The sequence below is a fragment of the Fukomys damarensis genome, unplaced genomic scaffold, assembly GCF_012274545.1.
Source record: "Fukomys damarensis isolate Sample0158 unplaced genomic scaffold, DMR_v1.0_HiC HiC_scaffold_17, whole genome shotgun sequence".
NCBI classification, from domain to species: Eukaryota; Metazoa; Chordata; class Mammalia; order Rodentia; family Bathyergidae; genus Fukomys; species Fukomys damarensis.
This window is the reverse complement of record NW_022900929.1, coordinates 33,074,893-33,101,875: the sequence shown is the minus strand read 5'-3', so window position 1 is coordinate 33,101,875 and position 26,983 is coordinate 33,074,893. Positions and strand designations below refer to the sequence as shown.

General features: G+C 38.5%; 1 protein-coding gene and 1 pseudogene across 3 annotated transcripts in view; both read left to right on the top strand.

The window, feature by feature from the left end:
* Adal (adenosine deaminase like) overlaps nucleotides 1-21,126 on the top strand; it is a 24,166-nt gene extending 3,040 nt beyond the window's left edge. For 2 of the 3 annotated variants that reach the window (XM_010624819.3, XM_010624818.2), the window contains 10 exons: nucleotides 4,918-5,120; nucleotides 5,452-5,582; nucleotides 6,119-6,179; nucleotides 9,640-9,727; nucleotides 11,604-11,685; nucleotides 13,850-13,976; nucleotides 15,287-15,367; nucleotides 18,118-18,256; nucleotides 20,025-20,125; nucleotides 20,765-21,126. In XM_010624819.3, coding sequence (XP_010623121.1) covers nucleotides 5,061-5,120; nucleotides 5,452-5,582; nucleotides 6,119-6,179; nucleotides 9,640-9,727; nucleotides 11,604-11,685; nucleotides 13,850-13,976; nucleotides 15,287-15,367; nucleotides 18,118-18,256; nucleotides 20,025-20,125; nucleotides 20,765-20,959 — 1,065 coding nt within the window. In that variant the 5' untranslated portion in view covers nucleotides 4,918-5,060 and the 3' untranslated portion in view covers nucleotides 20,960-21,126. Of the gene's footprint in view, nucleotides 1-4,917; nucleotides 5,121-5,451; nucleotides 5,583-6,118; nucleotides 6,180-9,639; nucleotides 9,728-11,603; nucleotides 11,686-13,849; nucleotides 13,977-15,286; nucleotides 15,368-18,117; nucleotides 18,257-20,024; nucleotides 20,131-20,764 lie in introns of all 3 variants that reach the window. The other variant, XM_019207595.2, reaches the window with a different exon arrangement.
* On the top strand, nucleotides 89-1,606 carry LOC104862831 (annotated as a pseudogene).
* Nucleotides 21,127-26,983: the final 5,857 nt, after the last annotated feature.

Sequence of the window (26,983 nt, the reverse complement as noted above, 5' to 3'; positions counted from 1 at the left end):
TTTTTTTTTTTTTTTTTTTTTTGTACCGGGGATTGAACTCGGGTCCTTGCTCTTGCAAGGCAGGCCACCGAACTGCTAAGCTAAATCCCCGGCCCAAACATTTACTTTTGAAAGTGACACTTTATCATAGAAAACATTCTATATAATTTATAATCAATTTAGTCAGTACCCTATTGATGACATTTAGATTATTTCCACTTTTTTGCTGTTATAAACAATGGTAAAGAAATATACTTGTGAAAAGGCCCTTCACAAAGAGGACTGAAGGGATTGGTCACTGTGTTGCCAGGGTTTTCATTGGTGGGTACCAGGGTTGGGGGGAACAGCTGCCCAAAAGAAGCACCATGATTTCAGCTGCTCAACTGTTGGATGAATTAATGGGCCAGGCCAGGACCAAAACCTCACCCTGGATGAGAAACACAGCAATATGCAGTGGGACCATGAGAGTGTTTATAAATATTAGCTCTGTTGTTTTTGTCCTGTGGAATTGTTCATATATACTTGTTCTGAACTTGGTCCATGTGAAAAAATTCCTGGTGAAGATTTACAAAAAGAGTATGAAAAAGAGTTCCCATTTCATGGCAGTTGGCTATGAGAGAGATTTTTTTGTAATACTTACAGAGCTTACATGCAGAAGCAGAATGTAGAATCAGAGGAGGCCATGCTTGTTTGGCATTATGTCAAAACCAATAGTCCCTCTGGTGCAGCTTGCCCAGCCAGTAAAAATGAGGAAAAAAATTCAGGTTCTAACAGACCAAATTTATGTGCTCCTACAGCAAATTGAAGAATTAGGATCTGAAGGAAAGGTAGAAGGAGCTCAGGGAATGATGAAATTAGTTGAACAGCTGAAAGAGAGAGAATTGCTTAGATCCACAACTTTGACCATTGAAAGTTTTGCTGCCCAAGAAAAACAAATGCAAGTTTTTAAAGTATATAGAAACTTTGTGATAGTGGGAGATGCACAGTCCCAGGTAGATGATCATTTGATAGGAAAACAACATAGGCCAAAATTAAAGCTACTACTATAGAAGAATTAAAAGAAAACAAAAAAGAACTGAAAAACCAGATTGGGATGAGTGTCTAAAAAAAGAGAAGAAAGAGAAAGAAAAAGATGAACAGAAGAGGAAGAGAGAGAGAAAGAGTTCATGACAGAGAAAGAAGAAAAGTTTTTCATGAAATAGATACTCATGCCAAACTTCTGACAAGATGCAGCACAAAAGATTGGGACCACAAAAGATCATGAAGTAGGGAAAGAAGGTGAAGCAGAAATAAAAATGTACGGAGATGCAGAAGCCATGACAAATCAGAAAGAAAACATAGATCTCGCAGTTGGGATCAAAAATTATACAGGCACAGGAACAAAAGTCAGGACAGAGAACAAGACAGAAAATCCAAGGAGAAGGAAAAGAGAGGATCTGATGATTTAAAAAGTAATGTAAAGTCCAGTAGTTGAGAGAAACGGAGTGAAGACACAAATCCTGAATCAAAGGAAAGTGACACCAAGAATGAGGTCAATAGGACCAGTGAAGACATTAAAACTGAAGGTGACAGTCCAGTTAAAACTGATCTGATAAGACCTCAGATCAGAAAGAGGATTACTGTTTGAGGATTTCTTGAAGATACTGAAAAAAAGCATAATGTGAAGATCAACATGTATAAAACTCAGTTGTTTTTTGTTTTTATTTAATTAATTAATTAATTAATTAATTTAGTACCAGGGATCGAATTCCAGACCTTGTACTTGTGAAGCAGGCAGTGGAACCACTGAGCTAAATCCATGGCCCTTGTTTTTATTTTTTTAATTAACATTTAATTCAAGGCTGATGTGACCTACCATATTTCCGAACATGTGTTAATAGCATACTTGCTACTGAAATCTTAGGTCTTGTATCATATTTTTTCAAGACTTTTAAAGAAATTTTACCTAAACGTGGCTTTCTCAGAGTTTAATTGCAAGTTTCATTCTTGAACTTTGCAAACAAGATTAAACGTTAGTATTGTGAATCAGACTAAGTGATATTACATTTTTACAACTCTGTTATACTTAGGCTTTGGATGTAGAAATAAAAATAGAGTATGTCTGATTTTCTGTTACAGAGTTGATTGTGTCATTAAAAGTTTTAGTATTGGGCTGGGGATTTAGTTCAGAGGTTCTGGTGCCTGCCTCGCAAACGTAAGGACTTGAATTCATCCCTGGTAACCCCCCCCAAAAAAAAGTTTTTTTTTAGTATTAATCTTTTTCTAATAATGTTATTGACAAAAATATACTTGTCCATATTGTATAAGATACAGGATTCATAAAAGAGTTATTTAATAAAAAATTGGATTTTTTTTTATATTGATGTTGCCAAATTGTTTCTTAAAATCACTATCAATTTTAGTTCCCACCAGCTTTAACTCATATTTTTACCAGTGTTGGATATTCTGGGGTTCAGAATTTTTTCTGGCTATTTTTATATGTTAAGTCTACCATGTGAACTTTAAAATGAACTTTTAGGAATAATTTTTGGAACATTTTTATTAACATTTACTTTATGTTAAGCATTCTTAGTCTGAAAATCTGTGTATATATAGGTGTGTGCACACACACACGTTTGAAATCGGGAACTCAACCTAGGATCTTTTGACTGAGTTGCTACCTCAACACCCCACCCCTTTTCTTCTTTGAGACGTGATCTCACTAAGCTGCTAAATTGACCAGGATGAGCTTGAATTTGTGACTCACCTGCCTCAATTTCCCAGAGTGCTGAGATTACAGGCATGCATCACAATGCCTTGTTGAAATTTGAAATATCTGAAACTTTTTGAATACTGGCATAATGCTGCAAGTGTAAAACTCCATCCTATGAAACTTTGTCTCAAGCACAAAATTGTTAAACATAATGTATACAGTTGCTTCTAAGCTGGGTATGGTAATCCTGTACTTGGGAGGCTGAGGCAGGAAGACCTTGAGTTCTAGCCAGCCTGAGCTACACAGTGAGTTCAAGGCCAGCCTGGACTGCATAGCAAGACCCTGTCTCAAAAGACCAAATAAATAAATAACTTATTTTCAGGCTATGTGTAAAATGTGTTTATGAAACAGATGAATTTCATATTTAGGTTTGGATCCAGTTCCCCAAATATCTCATTTGTATACAGGTCTTCCAAAATATGAAACATTACTGGTTGTATGCTTTTAGTATGAGGGATGCTCAAGAGGTAAACCAATTTGTGGTAGATTGCCAGGCATGGTAGCACACGCCTGAAATCCCAGCTACTTGGAAAGTTGAGGCAGGAGGATTGCACATTTGAGACCAGCCTGCACAACTTTGGGAGACTATCACAAAATTTTTAAAAAGACTGAGGATGTATGTAGCTCAGTGGTAAAGTGTCTCCGGGCTCAATCCCTAGTACTGTGGGGGGAAAAATTATGGTAAATTGATTTTACTTTTGTAAGAATAGATATGTTTTTCCCCTTCAGGGAAGTTTTTTGCTTTTTCAGTAGAGATATTAAACATCATAGATTAAATCATGCATCTTTTCCATTTGTTACGCCTTGTACAGTACTTATTTTGGCAGTAAATTGAAATGCCACTTTCATCTCATACTGATTTGGTTTTTCTGTGGCTTTCTATGGCTCTGTTTGGTCCTGCACAAACTGTTTTCTTTTCTTCTGCAGTACCGGAGATTGAACCCAGGGAGTGCTGAGCTTCATACCTGGCACTTTTTATTTTTATTTTATTTTTAATTTTGAGACAAACTCTTGTTAAGTGGCTTGGGCTGGCCTTGAACTTGAACCTCCAGGTTCAAGCCTCCCCAGTAGCAGGGATTGCAGGTGTTCACCATCACGCCTGGCTAAACTGTTTTCTTTATTGAATATTTTATTGAACATTTATTGAACATTTGATTACTTATTTAGCCCTAGTCAGTATGAATATATTAATTTCATTGTGGTAATCATTTTTAAGGTTATTGTGAGAATTAAAGTTAATATTGTTAAATGTGCTTTCCACAAATCTGGTGGGTTTTGAATACATGGAAACTGCTGTTCTTAACATCAGCAGCTTTAGTATGGGACAACCCAGAGGGTCAAGGTGGCTACTTTGAAAATCACTAAATTTCATTTGGAATATTTCAGAAGTCAAGAGAAATTAGGAAAGACTTGCTACTTGCAGTGTACCAGCCTGTGCTAGGTAGCAGGGTGATAGAATAAGCAATAGCCTCTGTTCTCAAGAAATGGGAATTAGTTTGTCACTGGATTGTTTGGGCACATAGAAGAATTTTAATTACTTTTTAATACTCATAGCTACTCTGCTTTTTTATCCCACTTGTACAAACAAGGCAACCAAAGCCATGAGGATAACTCACACAAGCCACAAAAATGCTGGAATGTAGAACTGAAGAGAGCAAACCTAGGTCCATCTGACTTCATAATTCTGCTCTTACTTCATATGTCCTAATCAATCAAAATTAAGTTTAATATTTTTTACCCAAAATTGACTTAACAAAATTTCTAATATTTGAAGTTGCTTTATAGAAAGTGCTAAGAGGCAGAGATATTTTAGGTCTTGATATGCTTCTTACTAGCTTGAGGCCTTATTTCTTGTTCATGTTGCTTACTTATCATTTTCCTGCTTCACACACATTTAAGTTAGCTCTGGAAGCTGGGCATGATGGTGCACACCTGTAATCCCGGAACCGTGGAGGTCGAGGCAAGAAAACTGCAAGTTCAAGCCTACCCTGGGCAACTGTGACATAGCAAGACTGTCTCAAAAAAGGCCCTGTGTTTAATCCCTAGTATCACCACCACCAAAAAAAAAAACAGTTTTGAAAGGGCTTTTGCCTTTTAAAGAATAATTTGCAAAATTCTGGGGTTTTTGTTTTTTTTTTTGCTTGTATGTCATCATCTGAATATTATACTCATATTTGTTAAAATAGGTGAAATTGAACCCAGAACTATATATACAACCAATCTAATGAAAATGTGTGGAAGTGATCTGAAGAAAATCCAGGAACGCAGAATTTACTGAAATAAAAGGGTAAGAGTGGAAAAGGACCATTTTTTTCCTGCTGAAATCACGATGGAGGCAGAACAGCAGCAGCCATGGATGACAGACTTTTACTTGGAATTGCCCAAAGTGGTGAGACATTAACTACCAAATTCTTTAAGAGTTGCTAATTATTATGGCCTTTCTTGTTTTTTGTTGTTTGTTTTTGCAGTACTGGAGAGTGAACCCAGGTCCTTGAGCCTGTTAGGCAAGTGCTTTACCATTGAGCTGCATCCCTAGCCTTATGTTGTTCTTTCACTAAAAAGTAAATTTTATGGGTAGAATTTATAAACATTAGCAGTTGTATAGCCCAAATCTAATACGCAGTTTGCCTAGTGCAAACTAAAATTTCAAGTACATGGTATGATGCTGTGAGTCTTTCAGATACTGGGTAAGTTTTATTGATTGTAGCCTCTTGTTTTAGGAACTTCATGCCCACTTGAATGGATCCATTAGTTCAAATACCATGAAGAAATTAATAGCCAAGAAGCCAAATCTTGACATCAACAATCAGATGACTATGATTGACAAAGGAAAGAAAAGAACTTTAGAAGAGTAAGTTTGAGGAGGTTGAGAAAATACTGTTTTCGGGGTATCTGTTAGTATTTTGAGATTGTAATATAAAAATTCACATTTTAGTAGGTAAAAGGAATAGAGTCAGTATCTGGCAGAGAGAATATAACTTAACATAGAGTACTTTTTCCAACTGTCAGAATGCTGATAGTGTTTTTAATGATTATAGTGGTGAAGTTATTGGCTTCTCGACTTGAAACAGCAGGTATATTGACTTTCCCCAGGCAGGGGAACCTGGAAGGGTGGGGTTAGAAAAACGGAAACTATTATTTTGCACAGAAAAATATAAATAACATTTAATTTTCAGTCATTTGATTGTCTTTCTATAACAACAGAAAAATGGCTTGAAAAATGTCTGATAGGTTTTTGTAAATTTAATATATATATATATATATAATATATATATATATGCCTCCTGTTAGCCTAAAATCTAGTAATTAATTCAGCTGAGGGATTTTCTCTTTAGTGACAAGTTTTTGATGACGAAAGTATATTAAAACATTTCTTTCATATTACAGATGTTTCCATATGTTTCAAATTATTCATCAGCTTACTACTGGGCCTGAAGATATTCTGATGGTGAGTCATGAAGGAAATTTTAGAATAGTTTAAAGATTATAAAATGATTTATGCCCTTCTGGGTTTTTTGTTTGGTTTGGTTTTGGTTTTTTGAGACAGATCTCTATGCAGTATTCCAGGTTGCCCTTGAATTCACTATATACCAAGGTTGGATTTGAATGGTCCTCCTGCCTTGGCTTCCTGAATTCTGGGATTATGCCCAGCTGCCTTTCTGTTGCATATGACCTTTTGCTTTCATCAAGAGACTGATGAAAAATGTTTTTTTCTTTGTTATAGCAAAACCAATGTGAGACAATTGCCAAAAAGGTAAAATATAAAAAACATATGTTCATTTTAAAAGATATGAGGAAGGAACCAAGAGCAACATCTTCTATTGGTAGAAGTTAGATATAGAAAAGTACAAAAGGTCTGTCTACACACTGGAGATCTGAAAGATCCAGTCAGGTGTGGAGCTCAGTGTAATGTCCCATGTGAGTCCGTATCAGGAGCCCGAAGGGTCTGTGATGGAAACCAGGAGAGACATCCAAGGTGAAAGCAAAGTCTTAAGCTCCTCCAAAGAAACGGAAGCGAGCCTTCTGCCTTTCCCTTTTGTAACATTTTGGTGACAGTCCCCCTAGGGTATGTCTTCCACACCCGGAACTGTGCTGATGCAATTTAGTTGGGCATTTCTTACTCAAGTTGACACAGTCACTTAACTATCACATATCCTAGTCAGCAGATAAATTTAACATAATTGGTAAGCTCTGTGTTGGAGACATGCACAATGACTTACAGGAATCCAAAAGGGTAGTCTCTGATTGGTCACTTGACAGATAATGTTAAACACCACAGGGGCTTCAGTCTCATTTTGCTAATGAGTGTTACAGGGAAAAATGATGAAATTTTAGAGAGCACCTAATACTCCATGGGTATAGTAATACCAGTCTTATCACTTCATTGGTTTCAAAACAAAGGTTGGTGAAATGCTCCTAAATGAGGTGAACAGTAAGGATTATGTACATGTGACTTAGTGCTATGGGGATGGTTTGGAGAATGACAGGTGCCCCATATGATGTATGAAATATCTGTGAGACTATGGTGTAAGAGATTATTTGCTTGTTAGTATTGTCTGAGTGTATATATCACTTGAAACTCTAGTCAAGGAGACCTGGTATAGTAGCAAAAAGACAGGATTGGAATATGGCTGGAATATTTGCTATTACATATGCTGAGGTCTCCACTTAGCACCACTCTGTGAAGTAGGTATTTTTATTGTTCCCTTTTGGCAAATGACAAAATAGATTTAAAGAGGTTAAGTGGGGGCTGGGTGTGGTGTTGCACACCTGTAATTCCAGCTACTCAGGAGGCTAAGGCAAGAGGATCATGAGTTCCAGGCCAGCCTAGGAAACTTAGCAAGACCCTGTCTCAAAACAAAAAATAAAAGAGGATTGGAGAAGTGTGAAGGCCTAAATTTAATCCCCAGTACCACACACACACACACACACACACACACACACACACACACACACTCACACGGGTGAGTGGGGATGTAGCTCAGTGGTAGAGCACATGGGAGGTTCTTGGTTCAATGCCCAGGATCCCTACCCATAGAATAAATGTGGTAGACAGATTTCCTTTGCTTCCAGAGCCCATGCACCTTCTTCTCTAGGCAATTACCTAACTGTGACATACTCTATCTGGAGAAAGAATTGGGATAGATATCATCAGTTGAGAGCAGTGGTGGCGGACCCATGGCACATGTGCTGCAGCAGGCACACAGTGCCCTCTCTGCTGGCATATGAGCCAAGTCGCCCCAGTAGCTCAGCATTCAGGTTTAATTGCAGTTGTTGGTGCTCTACGATAAGTAGGTTTGGGGTTGCAGTTTTGGCATTCAGTCTCTAAAAGGTTTTCTGTCACTGAATTTTAAGAAAGGAAGGCCCAGGGAGCAAAGAATTGCCCTCACTCTCCTGCATGGGACATAAAGCAGCTATATCTGGCAGACACTGATGTGGACCTGTGGGACAGGTTCTTGGATATGGGTTAGAAATGATTTCACAGGATTCACTGTGGTCCAGATAAAGCTTTCTCCCTGTGCTCTTGTTCCATACGTGCTAGAACATAACCTCTCAGAAAGACAGCAGATAAAATCATTTTAGTCACTGGAAAAGACTGCTACTTTGAACCCTCATTTCTACCTGTCCCCATTCTCAAACAGGTTTGTGCTGAGGTTGAATGAGTTGATCCCTCTGGGTCTCTCTAGTTCTGGGGCAATGACAAATCTAAGTTTCTCAGCCTGCAGAGATAAGGCCCACACTGTGGTAGTGGCAGCAAGAAGGAGTTTCCCTTAAGTTGCTAAGAATTCACCAAGGGAGTGCCACCCTGTTAGGCACTCTGTACAACCAGCCAGCCCTGATTCCTGTGTTAGGGCCCTGTGCATGTAGGCAGGCAGGTGTCATGGCATCCTCATCCTTGGCTTCCTTTCATCTACATTTACAATTTCTTGGTGCTTGCTGATGGAAAAGGAAAATCTGCCTTCAGTAATTTTTCAGATTGTTAAATTTTATACTATGATAAATATAGTTTTACTCTCATATATTGCTCATTTTCTTTGCCTAAGAGTCATGGTCCTGAATTCTTCAGGGGAAAATTTAACCCTGCCATGATTATATGAAATAAAGAAAAGAAACAGAAAAAGAAAGAGGGAGAGGGAGGGAAGGAGAGAGGGATGGAGGGAACTCTTACTAAGTAACTTGAACAAAAACCTTACACCATGACTTTCCATTACATATCAATAATGCCTCACTACATCAGCAACACTAGATCATTTTATATGTTTCTTTCTGTTTATACATCTCCTAGCATCAAGTAAACAAAAGCTGACTCTAACTAATTGGATGTGGTAGTGCACACCTGTAGTCCCAGAACCTGAGGCTGAGGCAGGAGGATTGCAAGTTCAGGCCAACCTAGCTAATTTACAGGCAAGACCCCCCCCCTTCTCAAAATAAAAAATAAGAGCTGGGAACAGCTCAGTGTGAAGAACCTGAGTTGAAACCCCAGTACTGAAAAAAAACTGGTTTTGCCTTATTTCTCTGCTTTATCAGTCTGCTATAGGAACACTAGGAAATAGAGAAATGATTAAAAGGGTGGGAGTACTAAATACCATTTTTTAAATATTTTAAAAAGAAATAAACCAGCCTTAAAAAATAAGATTAAAAATTGAAAGGGTCGGGAAGTGTGCCTGACACACAAATTTGGATTAAATGTGGAATCAGGCAGGTGATGAGAATTGTTTGGAAATGTTGCGGCTCTGTCACAGACTCCACCACAGAATGACCACGGGTGTGATAGCATGAGCACTCTACCATGTGGGACACTTGCACATTCCTTGAAAGTCAAATTCACTGAAGCTGCACCACTTGCCATTTTCATTGGGATCCTTACTCAGATATATCAATGTTATGTGCATTGCCTGTATCATCAGGTCACAAAAGATGTCATTAAAGAATTTGCTGATGATGGTGTCAAGTACCTGGAACTGAGGAGCACACCCAGAAGAGAAAATGCTACTGGTAATTAATTCTCAGTGAATTGCTGTCCCTTTCTCCAAGTGCTTGGATCTTTTGTGTGTTTGCCAGTGGGAAGTATTGTGTAGTTCTGTTTTTTTGTTTGGGTTTTTTTTGGTACCGGGGATTGAACTCAGGTCCTTGTGCTTGCAAGGCAGGCCGCAGAACCACTGAGCTAAATCCCCAGCCCAATGGTTCTGTTTTCATACAGAAAAGTCCTGTGTCCTGTATGTCCTGTGTAGTTGTCTCAAGCAGAAAGAACTACCTTGCTGCCTACATAAGGCACTTGGGTGATGTTGCCACTGATGGGTGCAGAATTGTATTTCATGGCAGTCATCGAAGTGTAGGTATTCTGTCAACCCTCAGTCCTTGGGAGCAGGTGGTTTATTAGGACAGGAACCAGCTGTACACGCTCTCTGGATGGACATGAGCAGATGTGCAAGTTGTGTGGAAGAATTTCCTAGGCCTATCCTTCTGTAAGAGCAGCATGAGGGGATACTATGTAGGATCACCAGATCCCTGTTGACCTGAACAGACCTAGGTCATCTTGAACCTTACTGTGTGTAACCTAGTAATCACTGACTGGGGAGGCTAAAATTTTGAAACTATTATAATAATCGTTGAAAAGAGATGCGAAGATTCTTACCTTGCATTTTTGAACTATAAAATCAGTTCCATGTTATCCTGGTGAGGGTTGCAAAATACAAGAAACCTGCCAATTAGTAGAGATACATTTATTTTCAAATGGAGATTCATGAAGGTATGCAACAATGGTTAAGTAAAGGCTAATGGGATATTCTGCAACCATTAAAAATACTTGCAGGGGCCTGAGGTTTGGCTCAATGGTTCCTTCTCCTGCCTCGCAAGCACAAGTGCCTTAGTTCGATCCCCAGTACCAGGAAAAGAAAAAAAACCAAAAAAACTTGCAAAGATACTTTCACAGTATGTAGAAATACTCAATACATCACTGTTAAATTACTGAATAGGGTTCATATACACCAAGTAGCCATCTCATCTATTAAAAAACACCTGTAATACCAGCATTCAGGAGGCTGAGGCAGGAGGATCACTATGAGCTCAAGACCAGCCTGGGCCACAGTAGCTCAAGGCCTGCCTGGACTACATAGTGAGGCCCTGTCTCAACAAAACAAAAATAAATCAATTAATTAAAAATGCACATATGTATATGTGCTTACAAAAAAAGTTGTGGTTATCTATGGGTGATGGGATTACAGGTTATTTTTGTTTTTCTTCATAATTTTCTGTGGTTTACTAGTCTTTTTCCATCCCAGAGCATCATTATATAGTCAGGGTAATAGAGTATTTTAGAGAAGGCTGTTCTGGAAAGCATGCTTGCAGAGCCTCTCAGAAGAGGACTTGAGCACTTGAACTTCGCAGAATGTCACTGATCCTCTGGATGAGAAATAGCCTAAGCAGGATTGAGGAGAAAGGAACCCACAGTAGGATTGTTTTTTCCTGGACGAGCAAACAAACATCCTGCTAATAGAGAAAATTTATCTTTTATTTTAAAGGTAGAACTTAGCAAAGGACTTATGGTTGGTCTTGTTTTGTTAGAATGAGCATATAAAATTCTTACATTACTTTGTGCAAATTTTATATCTGGTGAATTAAGGATAATTTTTAAGTGGGTTTGTATTCTGTGAGTGTTTAAAATTTCATTTTTCCTTTTTTCTATTGTATTAGAAGTACAATTTCATTTACTAAAATGTACCCATCAGGCTCATATTTTCACTCATCTTGAATCATGCCCTGTCACATAAAGTGAAAAAGTAAATATTCATGTAGGGCTTCACATATGCTAAAACTAAGGGTAAAGTAGTTGATGGTCTCATGACATATGTTTCCTATGTTTTCTTTCCAGGAATGACCAAAAAGATTTATGTGGAATCTATACTTGAGGGTATAAAACAGTCCAAACAAGAAAATTTAGACATTGATGTTAGGTAAGAAGATTATACCTTAGTAGTTAACCATTTTAAAAACTAGAATTTGAAGTTTTATTGTTTTTATCATAAGTATATGTAATGGGTTTTTAAAAATCAACCAATAATTGATTTTTACCTATAACAGAAAAAAAAATAAAGAATTCCATTGTTTAATATGAGAAGTCCAAATTTATTCATCTGGCAGTAAAGTCCTGGTTTTTTATTTATTTTTTGGGGTTTGGTTTCTCATTACTTGCTTTCTCTCTGCCTGTCTTGTCTATCTGTCTTTTTTTTTTTTTCCCCCTGGCCCGGGGGGTTGAACCCAGAGCCTCATACATGCTATGCAAATGTTCCACTACTGAGCTACTTCTCTATCCCTTTCCATTTTTGAGACAGGGTCTTGCCTAGACCAGTTGTCTAGACTTGCATCAGACTTGGTGATCCTCCTGCCTTAGCCTGGGACATTGTGTCTAGTCACCCATCTTTTTTTCTTTATAGCATTAATTTATAACAGAATAAATTTCCTGTATTATTTTTTAATACTGCTCACCCACTAGAATATAGGTTCAGAGAAGTCAGAGACCTTATCTTTCATTTACCACCATGTCTCCAATCCATAGAACATAGCTGGCTCAATAAGACCTTGAATAAAGCAAGTAAGCAACCTAGCTCTATAGTTTTCTGCTGTAAGGATATGTAAAAATTAAGCCTAACTAGACTAATACCCCAGTAAAAAGCAAGCTGGAAACAAGAACAGAATGCAGAAAAGAAGACATACAAATAATAAATGTATAGAAAATATTTAGTCTCATTAATCAGATAATTTTAAAAGGAGATATAGTGTTGTTTTAGTAGTTCAAAATTTTGTGAAAGTTTGTGAAATTATACAGTGCTGATTTATAACATGCCATAAATAATTAATAAAACCTTTCTAAAGAGGAATGTTTCAAGATTTTTCAAGTTTTTCCTTCCTACCCAATAATGCTCTTTTATAAATGGACTTTAAAAATATGGGTTGAGCCAGGTGTGGTGGCACATACCTGTTATCCAAGCACTCCAGCGGCTGAGGCAGGAGGATCACTGTGAGTTCAAGACCAGCCTGGGCTACATAATGAGTTCCAGGTCAGTCTCAACTACATAGTGAGAACCTGTCTCAAAAAAAAAAAAAAAAGAGGGCCAGGGTTTTAGTTCAGTGGTTCCGGCACCTGCCTTGCAATCACAAGGACCTGAGTTCGATCCCCGGTACCCCCCACATGGGTTGATTTATACATAAGACTCTATTGCATTATTATTTATAATAAAAAGTAAAAATCCTAAAATATCCATCAAAGGACAATTGCATTAATGTTCATATGATTTATCCCATTTTGTAACACTACCTAACACATGGGAAATGGAATGAAAAAACAGACTGGGATTCTTCTGTATAGTTGATCCAGATTTTGTAAATAAATTAATAAATTCTGGAGAATTTATTTTGTGAATAACCAAACTAATAATGCTAGAGAAAAATCACAAAATTACAGGGTTTTTACAGGGGTGGGTATTTGAGTTCTGTAGAATTCTAGTTAATATATGAAGAATGAATTTGTATGAGATATTTTAGAATTAGAATATTACTAACTTTACAACCCCTGATGGAATAATGAACCTGAGAATATTCCATCACCTGTTTATTGTCAAAAAATTGAATCTGATCTGATTAAGCCTCCAGATTGGGTCTAAGGATGAATTTATAGGAATAATAAGAGGCAGGAGAATATGTTAATAGAGGGATACAATCAACAAAATCCAAACTGGGAAATTTTAGAAGGCAAACAAACTGATTTTTTTTTTCTAAAATAAATTCTAAGAAAAGAAGATGGGACAGGAAAGAATGAGTGACTATAGATTAAAAGAGACCTAAGGGGAACACTGACAAATACAAGATGTTAGGATCCTGAGTTAAACTATAAAAAGGCAAATGCACAAAATAAATGTAATAATGTGAGAGGACTGGATATTTAAACAGTGGCAGAATACTTGACACTGGTATTTAGAGGTTCCTGTCTCCTTTTGTCTGGCAAATGTGCTACCTAGACTCAGGCTGCACTTTACTTAGTAACCTATTTTACATGCAGCCTGTGATGCCTCTTCAGCCAAGCTCAGAATTGTCCTTTCCAACTGTGTTCTTATGTTAAAGGTACTTGATCACAATTGACAGAAGAGGGGGCTCTGAGGCAGCCAAGGAGGCTGTTAAACTTGCAAAAGAGTTCTTCCTTTCTGCCGAGGGTACAGTTCTTGGCCTTGACCTCAGTGGAGACCCTACTGTAAGTTATTTTTCCTAAATATATTCTATTTTTTAAAGGCAGATCAGTGAGGTAAGGATTAACTTAGAACATCCTGATTGTCTAGAAGGTCTAGCAGATGCTGTTCTGCCTTGAATGAACTGGATGTCTAGAACAGCTCTTCTTAACCAGGGTTCTATGAAAGAATAAAGCACCCTAAGAAAATATTTTCCTGAGTATAGATGGCCATTTTCTCCATTCTGTTCTTTGGGTTTTTGTTTTGTTTCGTTTTTTGAGACAGGGTCTCAAGTTGAAACTGACCTGGAACTCACTCTGTAGCCTGGGCTTGTCTTAAACTCACAACGATCCTCCTGTCTCAGCCTCCCGAGTGCTGGGATTACAGGCATACACCACCATGCCTGGCCTTCCATTCTGTTAAAGATGGTACATACAAGTAGTTCCAACCTGTATGTACAGGAAAGAAGTTAATTCAGTATATACAGTGAAGGAATGTCTTAGAGCATTAGGATTTAATTATCATATAGAACCCCTAATTCAGAAAAGTTGGCTGGAGCTTCTTAAGTGAAAGTTCCAAACAGAAGTCTTTTATTTTTTAATTTTTTAAAAAAGTGTTTTATTACTAAGGGAAAAAATTACTTTGTAATGTACAAGTTTTTAATGAGCATTTGAAAAATAAAACTAAGCTATTTGAATACAGCTGAGCAGTAAGCACATCCAAACAGAAGTCTTGATATTCCTAGCCAGAAAATATTTTCTTTTGGGGGCAGCCCTATGCATTATAGGATATCTCGTAGCATCTGTGGTTTCTTCCACTAGGTGCCAGTAGCACCCACCCAGTACAACAACCAAAAATGTCCTCAGACCCCAACAAACATCCCCTGGACCACAGAATTGTTCCTGCTTGAAAACCACTGGATAAGAGAGGCCTGTGAGGCTGGCTCTGATGGCTCTGTCTAAACCTGAACTGTTCTGCTCCTGTTTTCATATATCTAACATTTTAGTGTTCATATAAAAGTCATGAATCAAGTGAGCTGTTCTTAGCACTAAAATCTACATGTCTTTACAGAAATAAAATTTGGTGAGTTCCATATCCAGCTTAGGTGATTGACCTGAGGCCCACCAATAATGGACTTAAAGGTTCATCAGGGCATGGACTCAGCCTTTAACCAGGATTTTCTAAAGTCACTAGCACCTTGTAAGTGCTCCATAGACAAAAATGTGCAAATAAATCAGTCTGTCTGTGTTTTTTTTCTGCTGTTATTTTGTCCTTTTGTTTATTGGAGCAGAATACCCAGTTCCTCAGAATTCTCATTTTAACTTTTATCTTCAAGATAGGAAAAGCAAGAGACTTCTTGGAACCACTTTTAGAAGCTAAAAGAGCCGGCCTAAAATTGGCTCTGCATCTTTCAGAGGTAAGCAGTGCTGTCTTGGGCTGGAGAGGGCAGACTATGACGAAAAACAGCAGGGTTGTTTTCTAGTAACTAGAAATAAACCTAGCTTGGAAAAACTTTTTTGAAGTGGGAGAATGGAATTATTTTTAAATGTAAATTTAAATGACAATACATGACTTGGCATTAGTGTCCCGTGTTACTGTTCTTAACTTTCTGTGGTTACTTGGAGTGGCTGTTGACTTGAATTCCAGCTGTGTCATTACAAACAGCTTCCTGACATCTTTCTTGCTAGAGAAGCTGCATGAATTTTCACCATCAGCCTGGTCATTCACAAGCTGACTCTTAAGAAAAGTACCAGTTCACCTCGCCTGTCCTTATAGTGGACCAGACCTAAATGTATCACATACACTGGCAATAAAGTAGTTCATCATCGTAATATAACTTAGAACAGGCTAGTGTTGGGGAAGCTTGTAAATGGAATGTAGGTTTCTTCATTGGTCCTCAGCTCCGTGGCACCATGAGGTTAGTGACAGCATACAGATAAGGGCTAGAAATACGTACTAAGCACATCCTTGTGAGGCAAACAAGGCCCTTTATTGCTCTTTTATAGATGAATATTTTCTCCCTCAGTATTTTTAGCTATTATATAAGAAATAAGGAAATAGGAAATAAGACTTACCAAACCGGCCAGGGATGTAGCTCAGTGGCATTGCACCTGCCTGGCAAGTGCAAGGTCCTAAGTTTGATTCCCAGTACTGGAAAAAAAAAGAAAAATACTTACTATACTTTTTTTTTTGTTTTTTTGAGACAGGGTCTCACTGGGTAGTTGAGACTGACCTAGAACTCACTATGTAGCCTAGGCTGGTCTCGAACTCAGCGATCCTCCTGCCTCAGCCTCTCAAGTGCTGGGATTACAGGCATGCACCACCACAACCGGCTATACTTTTTCATGAGGTTTTATAAGTATTAAATGGGGAAATGTATACAGGCTGAGTAGCATCATGACAGAAAGATCAAGGAAAAAAATTAGAGCTTCTTGCCAGTACTTGTGTCGTTCATAGATCTACAGTCCGTGTCTCCAGTCTAATCAAACAGACCTTTTACTCACAGGACACCCTTCAGTTGACCTAGGAGGTGCCCAGTGGAAGCCATTGGGCAGCACAGTGGAACATTGTGTTATTGTGACAAGTTATCTCTGGCCTGTGCACAGCACTGGGACCTGTTTACCTTAGTTTTGGTTGCTTTTCTTGTTTGAGACATCAGATATAAAATAAACACATTTTAAGGTGTTCTGAGAATTTGTTTTGGGCTATGTAGCAGAAAAAGCACCGCTAGACACTTTGATGACAACTGTGGTATGTAGCTGGCCTGGTCAAGATAAAATATGAGCATGCTGTGGGAAGTGTCTGGGCTTTGGAGTCAGGAGGAATTAGATTTTACCCCATCTCTCCTATTCACTATTCTGTAATCTTGAACAATTTTTAAAAAATACTTTATGTTTAAACGTTGTATGTACCTGAAGAAATCTCAGGTGGAGGTATCTTAGTCACTTACTTGTCACTGAGATGCAATAACTGACATACACAACTTTGTTTTGCCTCACAGTTATGCTCTGTGGTTGGCCAGCTGCAGGGCAGCAAACCACCTGGCAGAGGTCCTAACAGAAGAACAGCTGCTCACCTAGGGACTGGGAAGCAAAGAGAGAAGGGAGGTCTGGGAGGCAGATATACCCTTCTAGGTCATGCCCTCAGTGACCTGCCTTTAACTAGGATTTACCTCCTAACAGCAAGGAGTGTTCCCATAATTCACTCCCCTTCCAAAAGCCCCATCTACAAGAGTATGAGGCCTTTTAAGGGATCTTGATCTAAACCATATCTGTAAGGAAGTATAATAGAAGGGGGAAAAGTCCCCTCCTGCTAACTCTCCAGAGTTAATACTGTTAAGAGTCTGTTTTTTAAGACCTTTTTCTAATATATTTGAACACCCGTGTACAATGCAAAACACATACATGTAGCATTATGGGATTTTATTTTTTGAAAATTACTTTTTCTGTGTGGGTTCCCCCGCCCCGCCGGTACTGGAGATCAAACTCGGGTCCTTGCACTTGCGAGGCAGGCTGCAGAACCACTGACCTAAATCCTGGCCCTTCTGTGTTTTAATTTTGTCATCTTAACACTTGATAAGATTCTTGTGAGACCTTAAAGAATTGATGTGAGTCTGCAGCCACACCACCCTAAATGCACCCGATCTTGTCTGATCTTGGAAGCTAAGCTGTGTTGGGCCTGGTTAGTACTGGGATGGGAGAACTGATGTGAAAAGGAAACAAAGTAGGGTCTTGATAAGTTTTTACTGTTACTGAAATGAATTTAGAAGAATGTTGGAAATGAGTAAAAAAATGATAGGCAGAAGGGGCTGAATGTGTAGCTCAGTGGTAGAGTTTAGGCTTTGCATTCAGGAAGCCCTGAGTTCAATCCCAGCGCCAACAAACAAAAAAACCAAAGGCAAAGACAAAAGCTGGGAAAGGAGTATGAGTAATTTTTCTAAAAATGTCAAGCCAGGCACAGTGGTAATCCCAGCACTTGGCAGGCTAAGGCAAGTGGAATACTGTGAGTTCGAGGCCACTGACCTACCTAGCAAGATCCTGTCTCAAGACAGAACACACACAAAAATGTCTGATTAACTACTCAGAGGGATAGGGGCCCACTATAGAAAACAGTACTTCAAGAACTACTATAAGAGGTCATTGATACCCAGTTCTTACTTTTTTAAAGATTCCAAACCAAAAAGAAGAAACCCAGATGCTCCTGGATTTGCTTCCTGACAGAATCGGGCATGGAACATTTCTCACCTCCTCTGAGAGAGGATCCCTGGATCTGGTGGACTTTGTAAGGCAGCATCAGATACCACTTGGTAAGGCTGAGGGTTTCGGGTCTCCTAGATGGCCTCTGAGCCTTCCTCCCTAGCCCCATGTGGCAAGCCAGAAGTGAAGAAGAGCTGTTCTAAAATTATCACTAGCATTCAGAAAGTCAAAGACATGGTTTATGTGCTTTCTGAGCCTCATTTAAGTAATGGAAAGTTTCAGCTCCCATTAGAATATGACCTCCCTGAAGGGAGACTGCCTGTCTGGCTTTGTACTGCTACAATCCCCAATGATTAGGACTCAGTAGGTCTTTTGTGAAGGAATAAGGGAATCGAGAACTTTGAAATTAACTTTAATGACATTAACATGTGTTGTGGAGATATGTAATATTTATTTTAAATTTAGAATCATGGACAATTCCAAATATATTTTTACAAATTCATTGACTGTTACATACTTGACTGTTGGTGTGTTTATGGAGTGCCTACTATTACAGACACTGTTCTCATGCTGGAACTAGGGCAGTAAACAAGACAGATGGGGTTTCTTTCTCAGGAATTCATATTCCAGCAGGAAGACAGTAAACAAACACAAGAAAATACCAGTGTTAAGTTCTGTGAAGTAAATTGAATGGACTGATATAGGAGTGATCAGATAAGCACCTTCTTTCTGAAGAATGAAAGTTTTTCCATAGAGGGAAAGAAGTGATTGGCTGCGAATCATTTTATTGAATGGTCAATTTGCTAAATGTATAAATTCAGTAATTTACAAAAATATATATATATATATTTTTTTTTTTACTATTTGCAGAGGTTTTTAGCAATTCATAATAAGTGCAGATTTTCTTACTAAGATTTTTAAACATTCACAAAAGTAGAGAGAATACAGAGCTCTTTCATAGTGATCCTATGTGGTGTGGAGGCCCAGCTCTGGTCCCAGCACCGTGAGGGACATCTCTTGGACTGAGTGGCCTGTGTTGAGGCTGCCTTGCGCTGGTTAAGTTAGTGAAGCATTTTACTATAGAGCCAAGGACAGAGTTTCAGGTAAGAGTCTGTTAGAAGTAAAAGTCCTTCTTAAAGTAGACTTACTTAGAAGCAGCAGGCAGTGAACTGGGGTAGGTGGGGTGTGTGTGTGGGCAGAGATGTTCAGGGGTTTCTTAGATGCCATGGGAAAGTCCATGTCCATTCTTTGCTCTTTCCAGTGCTGTGACTCTCAAGCAGTGCTACCATTTTCTTACCTTTGTTTTGGTCTCTGCTGTAAGACTAGGAGGAGTTTTAGTAATGTCTGCAGAAACCCTTTGCAGCTGGGCGTGGTGTGCATACCTGTAATCCCAGCACTCTGGGAGGCTTAGGTAGGAGGATCACAAGTTCAGGCCCAGCCTGGGCAACTTAGTGACTTAGCAAAATCCTATTTCAAAATAAAAAAGACCCAGGAATGAAACTCAGTGTGAAGATCCTTGTTTCAGTCACGTATGGCAAAAAACAAAAAACCCTTCTGCTTCCTTTTCATGATAAGTTCCTTCCATGTTCATTATGACTAGCTTATAGTATCCCTCTTCGCTGTGGTGAAGGGCAGGGAAACACCTGCATGGGATGATCATATCAGTCCCTTACTTGGTGCAGTTGCTGCCATAGTTGTAGTGCATGCTTCCTAGACAGCTACATTAATAGAAGCACAGCTTTTCACAGCACGTATAAGGAACGGGTTTGTAAAATAATAAAAGTGCTGCAAATCAGCTTGGTTTGGAATGATTGTTCATAAGTTTGCTCAGTGAACATTGAATGAGTTTACTAAGATTTTTTTTCCACTTCCATCTAGAACTCTGTTTGACTTCAAACGTCAAAAGTCAGACGGTTCCATCTTACGACCAGCATCACTTCGGATTCTGGTACAGCATCTCTCATCCATCTGTGATCTGTGTAAGGTATTTTATGTAAAGTACTTTGCTCTTTTTTATTTGCTGCATTGAATTAGGTCACACCTTTACTGCTCAGCTGACAGCCTTGAGTACCTGAGGGGAATTCCCAGGTTGAGGATGTAGAGGGTACTGGGCCATTAGAGGCTACAAAAGGCCAGGGAAAGTCTGGCTTGGCTCTAGGGAAAGTGGTTTGGACATTATCTGGGGAACTTCGAAACAAAACAAAACTGATACTCTCCTTCCATCCCATGAAATTCTGCTTTATTTGATAGAGGATGAGTCCTGGGCTTGGATGTGGATTTTTGTTCTGTTTTGTTTTTTGGTACCAGGACCTTTTTTGAACTCAGAACCTTGCGCTTGCGAGGCAGGCACAATGCCACTGAGCTAAATCCCCGGCCCCTTTGAATATGTTTTAAAAGCTCCCTGGGTGACTTTAAAATGCAGCCAAAGTTGAAACACTGCTGTAGTATTTTTTAAGTATAAAAGAATCTCTATAGATAGGCATAGATACATACTTTATAGTTCCCATTTAGACTCTTGAAAAGCAGCATTGTATGGCAGATGCAAAAAATATATTATTAACAAAAAGTTATTTTTAAAAATTATTTCCTTTATTTTGAAATATTGTTTCTATTGGCAGACTGATGATAAGGGTGTTTTTTCAACCTGCCTTTCTCAAGAGTACCAGCTGGCAGCTGAAACATTTAAATTGGCCCAGTCTCAAGTGTGGGATCTGTCTTATGAGTCCATCAGCTACATCTTTGCTTCTGACAGCACCAGATTGGAACTGAGGAAGAAGTGGAATCACCTGAAGCCCAAAGTGTTACACTTCTAAGCTGTAGGAAGGTGAACTGCTTTGGGGTCTGTGTTGCCATTCCTGCCATATCCCACTCAGTAAATCGTCCACCTCTTTGAATAACGGTACACATGGCAGGTGCTCAGTAATTATGTTTTTTTTTTTTTTTATTGGCTTTTTGAGACAGGGTCTTACTATGTAGTTGAGACTGACCTGGAACTCACTATGTAGTCCAGGCTGGTCTTGAACTCACAGCAATCCTCCTGCCTCAGCCTCCCGAGTGCTGGGATTATAGGTGTGCGCCACCACGCCTGGCTCAGTAACTATGTTTTAAACTGACTAGCAAGCCCTACGGTCTTACGTGGCTTCACTTTCCTGCTGCTTACTGGAAGAAACTGGATCCCAATTCCATGAGGGGTTTTTTAATTTAGCAGTCTCTCCCTAATAGTAGCGATCATAAAAATGTCAGGGAAACCAGCAATTTCTTATCAGGAAAAGTTTTCAAATTTTTAGTATAAGGTAAGGAGAAGGAGGGAAAACAGATTGCTGCAAAGACCCTTAAACCTACCAGCTTTTGCCAACAGCTCTGTTTGTATATGGAGCAAAAGCACCAAAGTACATCTTGGTACCTAATAAATTCTACCCATTCAGAAGTGATCTTTGTCCCTTCAGCCAAAGTGGCTATAGTATGTGTGTGAGTTTATGAAAGCTTGTGCCAATGGTCCATGATGGAGTTATGTGAGACCCGAAAAACCCTCGTAAGATATTGCCATTGGTAGCAGGATCTTTTGGAATAATGAAAAAGTGAATACTGCGGTGGAAATTCCAACAGCTTTAGAGGAAAAAAAAGAAAAGCTAAAGCTAATAGAAGCTGATTTTAAAATCGAAGCTAGCAACACGTGCCTGGAATCTCAGCTTCTCAAGAGGCTGAATAAGGCAGGAGGATTACAGGTTTAAGGAAAGCCTGGCAGTCTCAAACTTTTAAATTTAGAAAGGGCTTGGACTGTAACTCAGCAGTGGAGCACTTGCCTAGCATATGTGAGGCCTGTGTGCAATTCTAGCACCACACAGAAAAGAGAAGCAGAATGACATGGAGGTGCATATGGTAATATAGTCAGTGAGAAATGGGTTACAAAGAAATTTAGACTTTTTTCTTGGTTTAATATATACAAAAGCTAGTAAGATGGGCAATTTTAATTTATTAGCTTTATTTAAAGTTTCACATTATGAAAGTCATGTTAGCCTTAAGTGAGGCTGGGAAGGTGAAGAAGGTATAAGGATTCTTGTTTTAGTTTTCAGAATTTAAAATATGTGGATTCACTGATAAAGAGAATTTATGACAAATTACAGCTGACATATAATTTGATGAAGTGATAGGTATGGTGGTACATGGCTACAATCCAGCACTTGGCCAAAGGATTGCTGAGTTTGAGGCCAGCCTGGGCTACATAGTAAGCTCAAGCCAGACTGAATTACACAGAAAGACCTTGTCTCAAAAAAAAAAAAAAAAAGTATTAAATGTTTTCCAAAAAAATTTTAAGAAATGATAGCTGAGCCGGGCATGGTGGTGCATGCCTGTAATCTCAGCACTCAGGAGGCTGAGGCAGGAGGATAACTGAGTTTGAGGACAGCCTGGGCGCATAGTGAGTCAAGGATAGCCTGAACTGCCTACTGAGACCCTATCTCAAAAAAGCCAAAAAAAAAAAGATTGCTCTGCCCACTACTCTTAAATACTGAACTGGAACTTTTAGAAGCCAATGCAATAAGGCAAAATAAAAAGGGAGATTAGAAAAAATGTGTCTCTGTTCACAGGTATGTGATGATTTAAATAAAAAGTTCTAAGGAATCAAAAAAATATTAGAACTAAAAAGTGAATTAGCAAGGTCACAAGATATGGGATCAGTACACACAATTCAATTGAAGAAAAGGCTGATACAAAGGCTAGGGCAGAAAAAGTACAAGGTAAAGGTATAATACCTTGTTGGACCAGAAAATAAGGAATTGCACAAAAGACGAAAAAACATGAGCTAATTTGAGGAGGCTCTGGTAGGCCAAAGTTAATAATCTGAGCATCAAAATAAGTAATAACAGTCGGTTTTTAACTCATTAAAATTAGAAACCATGAGTTAATACTAATAAAAGTAGGTGGGGAAAAAAAGGTAGTTTTTCATCATAGTAGGCTGTCATATATTATAAAAAAATAAGTCAGGGGCCGGGGTTTTAGCTCAGTGGCACCTTGCCTGCCTCATAAGCACAAGGTCCTGAGTTTGATCCCCAGTACCAAAAAAAAAAAATTTTTCTTTAAAGAAAAAAAAAGTTAGATCTAATAGCCAGGCATAGTGACACATGCCTGTAATCTTGTCACTTTGTGAGGCTGAGGCAGGAGGATCACAGTTGGAGCCTAGCCTGGACAACTAAGCAATGTACGGAGCCCCCATCTCAAAAAATAAAATAAGGGCTGGGGACATAGCTTAGTGTAATGCCCTAGGTTTAATCCCCAGCATCACAAAAAGAAAATCTAATGGATGCTAAACAAGTGAATGACAGTTTAATGAGGTACAGTGCATTATTGTCTCAAGGTGCTCCCCATATATTTATTAATTATAGAGAGGGAAATTGTAACCACTGATGAAACCAGGTAAACACACCATAGTCAAGGATCAAAGTCAACATCAATACTGGGACAAATCTGTACCTCTGAAAAGATGCAGAGAAAGATGCAACACCCCTCTTACTGTTATCAGTGCCAAAAATGCAGTCAGCCAGGTATGGTGGCCTTTGCCTGTATGTCACACCTACATACCAGCCTCATACTCTAAAAATGTAAAGAAGCTGATTGCAGTGGTGCACAGTTGTAATCCTGGCTGCTTAGGAGCCTGTGGCATAGAGGATTCCAAGTTTGAGATTAGCCTGAGGTGAGAAAGTAGCTCAGTAATAGAGTGCTTACCTAATGTGAATGGGAACCTGGGCTGTATCACCAGTACTGAAAAATGTGTTAGTCAAGAAAAGCATGCCAGGGATTTATCTCAGTGGTACTGCCACCTTCCTCGCAAGCCCAAGGTCCTGAGTTTGATCTCAGTATCAAAAGAAAAACACAACAAAAAAGTAAAACTGAGTAGATAGTATTAATTTTAAATTCCCCCACTTTGATCATTTTACTGAGATTGTTGAAAAGAATGTCCTTGTTCCTTAAGAAATAAGTAATAAAGTGTTTAGGAAAAAAGGGCATTGTGTTTCCAGCTTGCTTGAGTGACTAAAAAATACATGGGCTGGGGATTTAGCTCAGTGGCGCCATGCCTTCCTTGCAAGCACAAGGTCTTGAGTTCGATCCCTGGTATCAGAAAAAAAAAAAAAAAAAAAAGCCATAAAAAATATACATAGCCAGGCATGGTGGTGCATGCTTGTAATCCCAGTGCTGAGGAGGCTGAGGCAGGATCACTGAGTTGGAGGCCTAGGTTATATAGTGAGTTCAAGGCCTGCGTGAACTAGACCCTGTCTCAAACCAAAAAATAAAGGGTGGAAAATATACATACACACGTACATTTAGGTGTGTGTGTGTATGCACACACACACACACACACACACACACACACTAAAAATCAGTAGTGAATCTAGGTATACAGGAATTCCTTGTACTTTTGGAACATTTTCTGTACATCTGAAATTTCATCAAGATAAGCCGGGCATGGTGGTGTACGCCTGTAATCCCAGCAGTCGGGAGGCTGAGGCAGGAGGATCTCTGTGAGTTTGAGACCAGCCTGGGCTACATAGTTCCGGGTCAGTCTCAACCAAACACAAAGAAAACCCCGTTCAAAAAAAAAAAAAAAAAAAAAAAAAAAAAAAAAGTTATAAAAACTATACATAGATTGGAGTGAGCCTTCTGAAACCATATTTCCTGGATTCTTTCAGTGATCTGGCATTTTGAAAAATATTTCTACCTTCTGTTCATACTACTACATAATCCTGTGAGTACATCCCTTTTCATTGTCAAAGTCCCTTCTCATACTTGTACCACTGTAGTTGCTAATTCCATTCTGTTGTTTTTTAAAGTTAGGAGAGTTTTTATTGGAAATAAGGACAATCAAAGGTTTCTCCATGAGAATCCAAAAAGTAGAATTCCCCTTGTTTTTCCAGTTGCTAAGAGCATATAAAACTTGTGTCTTATCTATATAACAAATGAACCAAGAAGTCAAGAGTTGTGGGGCTGAATGAAATGCAGTTTAATTCTGTCTACACTAGTCACACATCAAGATCATTGAGTTCACTAGAACTTGTCCCTACTCTGTTAAATGTCACTTACCTGTTAAAAATTCTCAAATGTCAGCTTTGGGCAACCATAGATTTGTGATCTAATAAACAACAAGGTGCCTGGTGGCCTACAACATGAGTTACTGCAATATAGACCTCACTGTAGAACAAAGTGAATGACCTTTGGCTGCACGTGTTTAAGGAAGATGTCAGTAAAATATAAACTGAATGCTACTTAAGTAATTTGAGGGCCTCACTATGTGTGCAAGACTAAAATTACTTTCTTAACATATCTTTTGGGTTATACAGGTTGAACTGGACACACTCCCCACCCCAAATGTGGGTGGGCAGAAGCACATGAATGTACATATTTCAATTTCTACCTTACCCTATCTTACATTGACAGAGGAGCTATGCAGGCCAGACCCTTCTTGAGTGCTATGACACCTTGGCCTTCTGTCTCATTTCTTTTAACTTGACTGTCAGTTGTTCCAAAGTTTTGTTTCTAAAAGAGCCCCACAGTGGGTAAAGGAGAAATTTAAGTTTCTAAAATGTATTTTAATAAGTTATAAAAACACTTATTAAGCACTTTGGCTTCAGCAAATACCCTATGTCAAAAATTTTTAGATGTGTGTCATTGGATAGCCATTTGATAAGTCTATTCATTTCAGATTTGAATTAAGTGAGAGGGTTGATCCATCTTTACACTCTGACTTTATCTTCCCTTCCCTACATGGTCACTTGAAAAACAGCTATTACATGTTTACTGGACTCAGTCACTATACTCAGATTACAATAAATGAGAAATGGTAACAACAGGGAATACATGTAAATGTTAGGTTCTCTAGCATTAGCTAAAGAGCATTAGCAATAAAAGGATAGTTTAATATGGAGGAAACTGAAAATTAAGTAACAGCACAAGGAAACACCTAATAAAAAGAAATAGGACTATCCAGTTACTACTGATTTTTTTGCTTCCTTTGCTGCACATGTCCTCTCTACCCATGGAAGGCTTTATGGATATTAAAAGTTAGGGATGCCTGTGTGTTTTGTTCCCCTGGTTGTGGGATTGATTTCTCATGTCTAGAATGTTTGAAGCCTATTACAATATTTCTTGCTTCTTTCCATCCTCAGGAATGGCAGGTTGGGTGTTATTTAATGGTTTGTTGAGCTGGATTTTGAGATGAATTGGGCCTTCATCTGCTGAAAGTTTGCTATGGTGCTGTTTCTTTTGCACATTCTCTTCAACTGGAGATTGAAGGGTATTTTCAAATAACACTCATTTTCCATGCCATTGCCATGGGTCCTTGTGGAGTGGTTATGGATTCAGAAAACAAGAAAGGATTTTCATTCTAACTTTTACTAGAACAAAAATAACACCATGTGGGAAGCAAAAAAAAAGCAAATGGAGATTTATCTTTTTCTACTGTCAGCAACTTGATCATAATAATTTGCATATATATAAAAAACACCCAAAGAAACAATGGACACTTCATGGTCATAATTTTTTTTATACCGGGGATCATAGACATAATTTTTATTAACATGATATCCCTGAGAGGCAGATTAGATGTAAACATTAGTCTGCTTTACAGAAAGGAAAACAGGCAAGTTGACTTACACACAAGACATATGAAATCTGAATTCGTATCTGTTGATACTCATCCAATACTTTTTCCACAAGACTATACTCAGATATACTAGATAGTAATTTCATTTTTACTGACATTGCAACACACTTCCTAAACCATCTCAGATCCTCAGGCATTTCTTTAGACTGGCTTTTTTTTTTTTTTTTTTTTTTTTTTTTTTTTT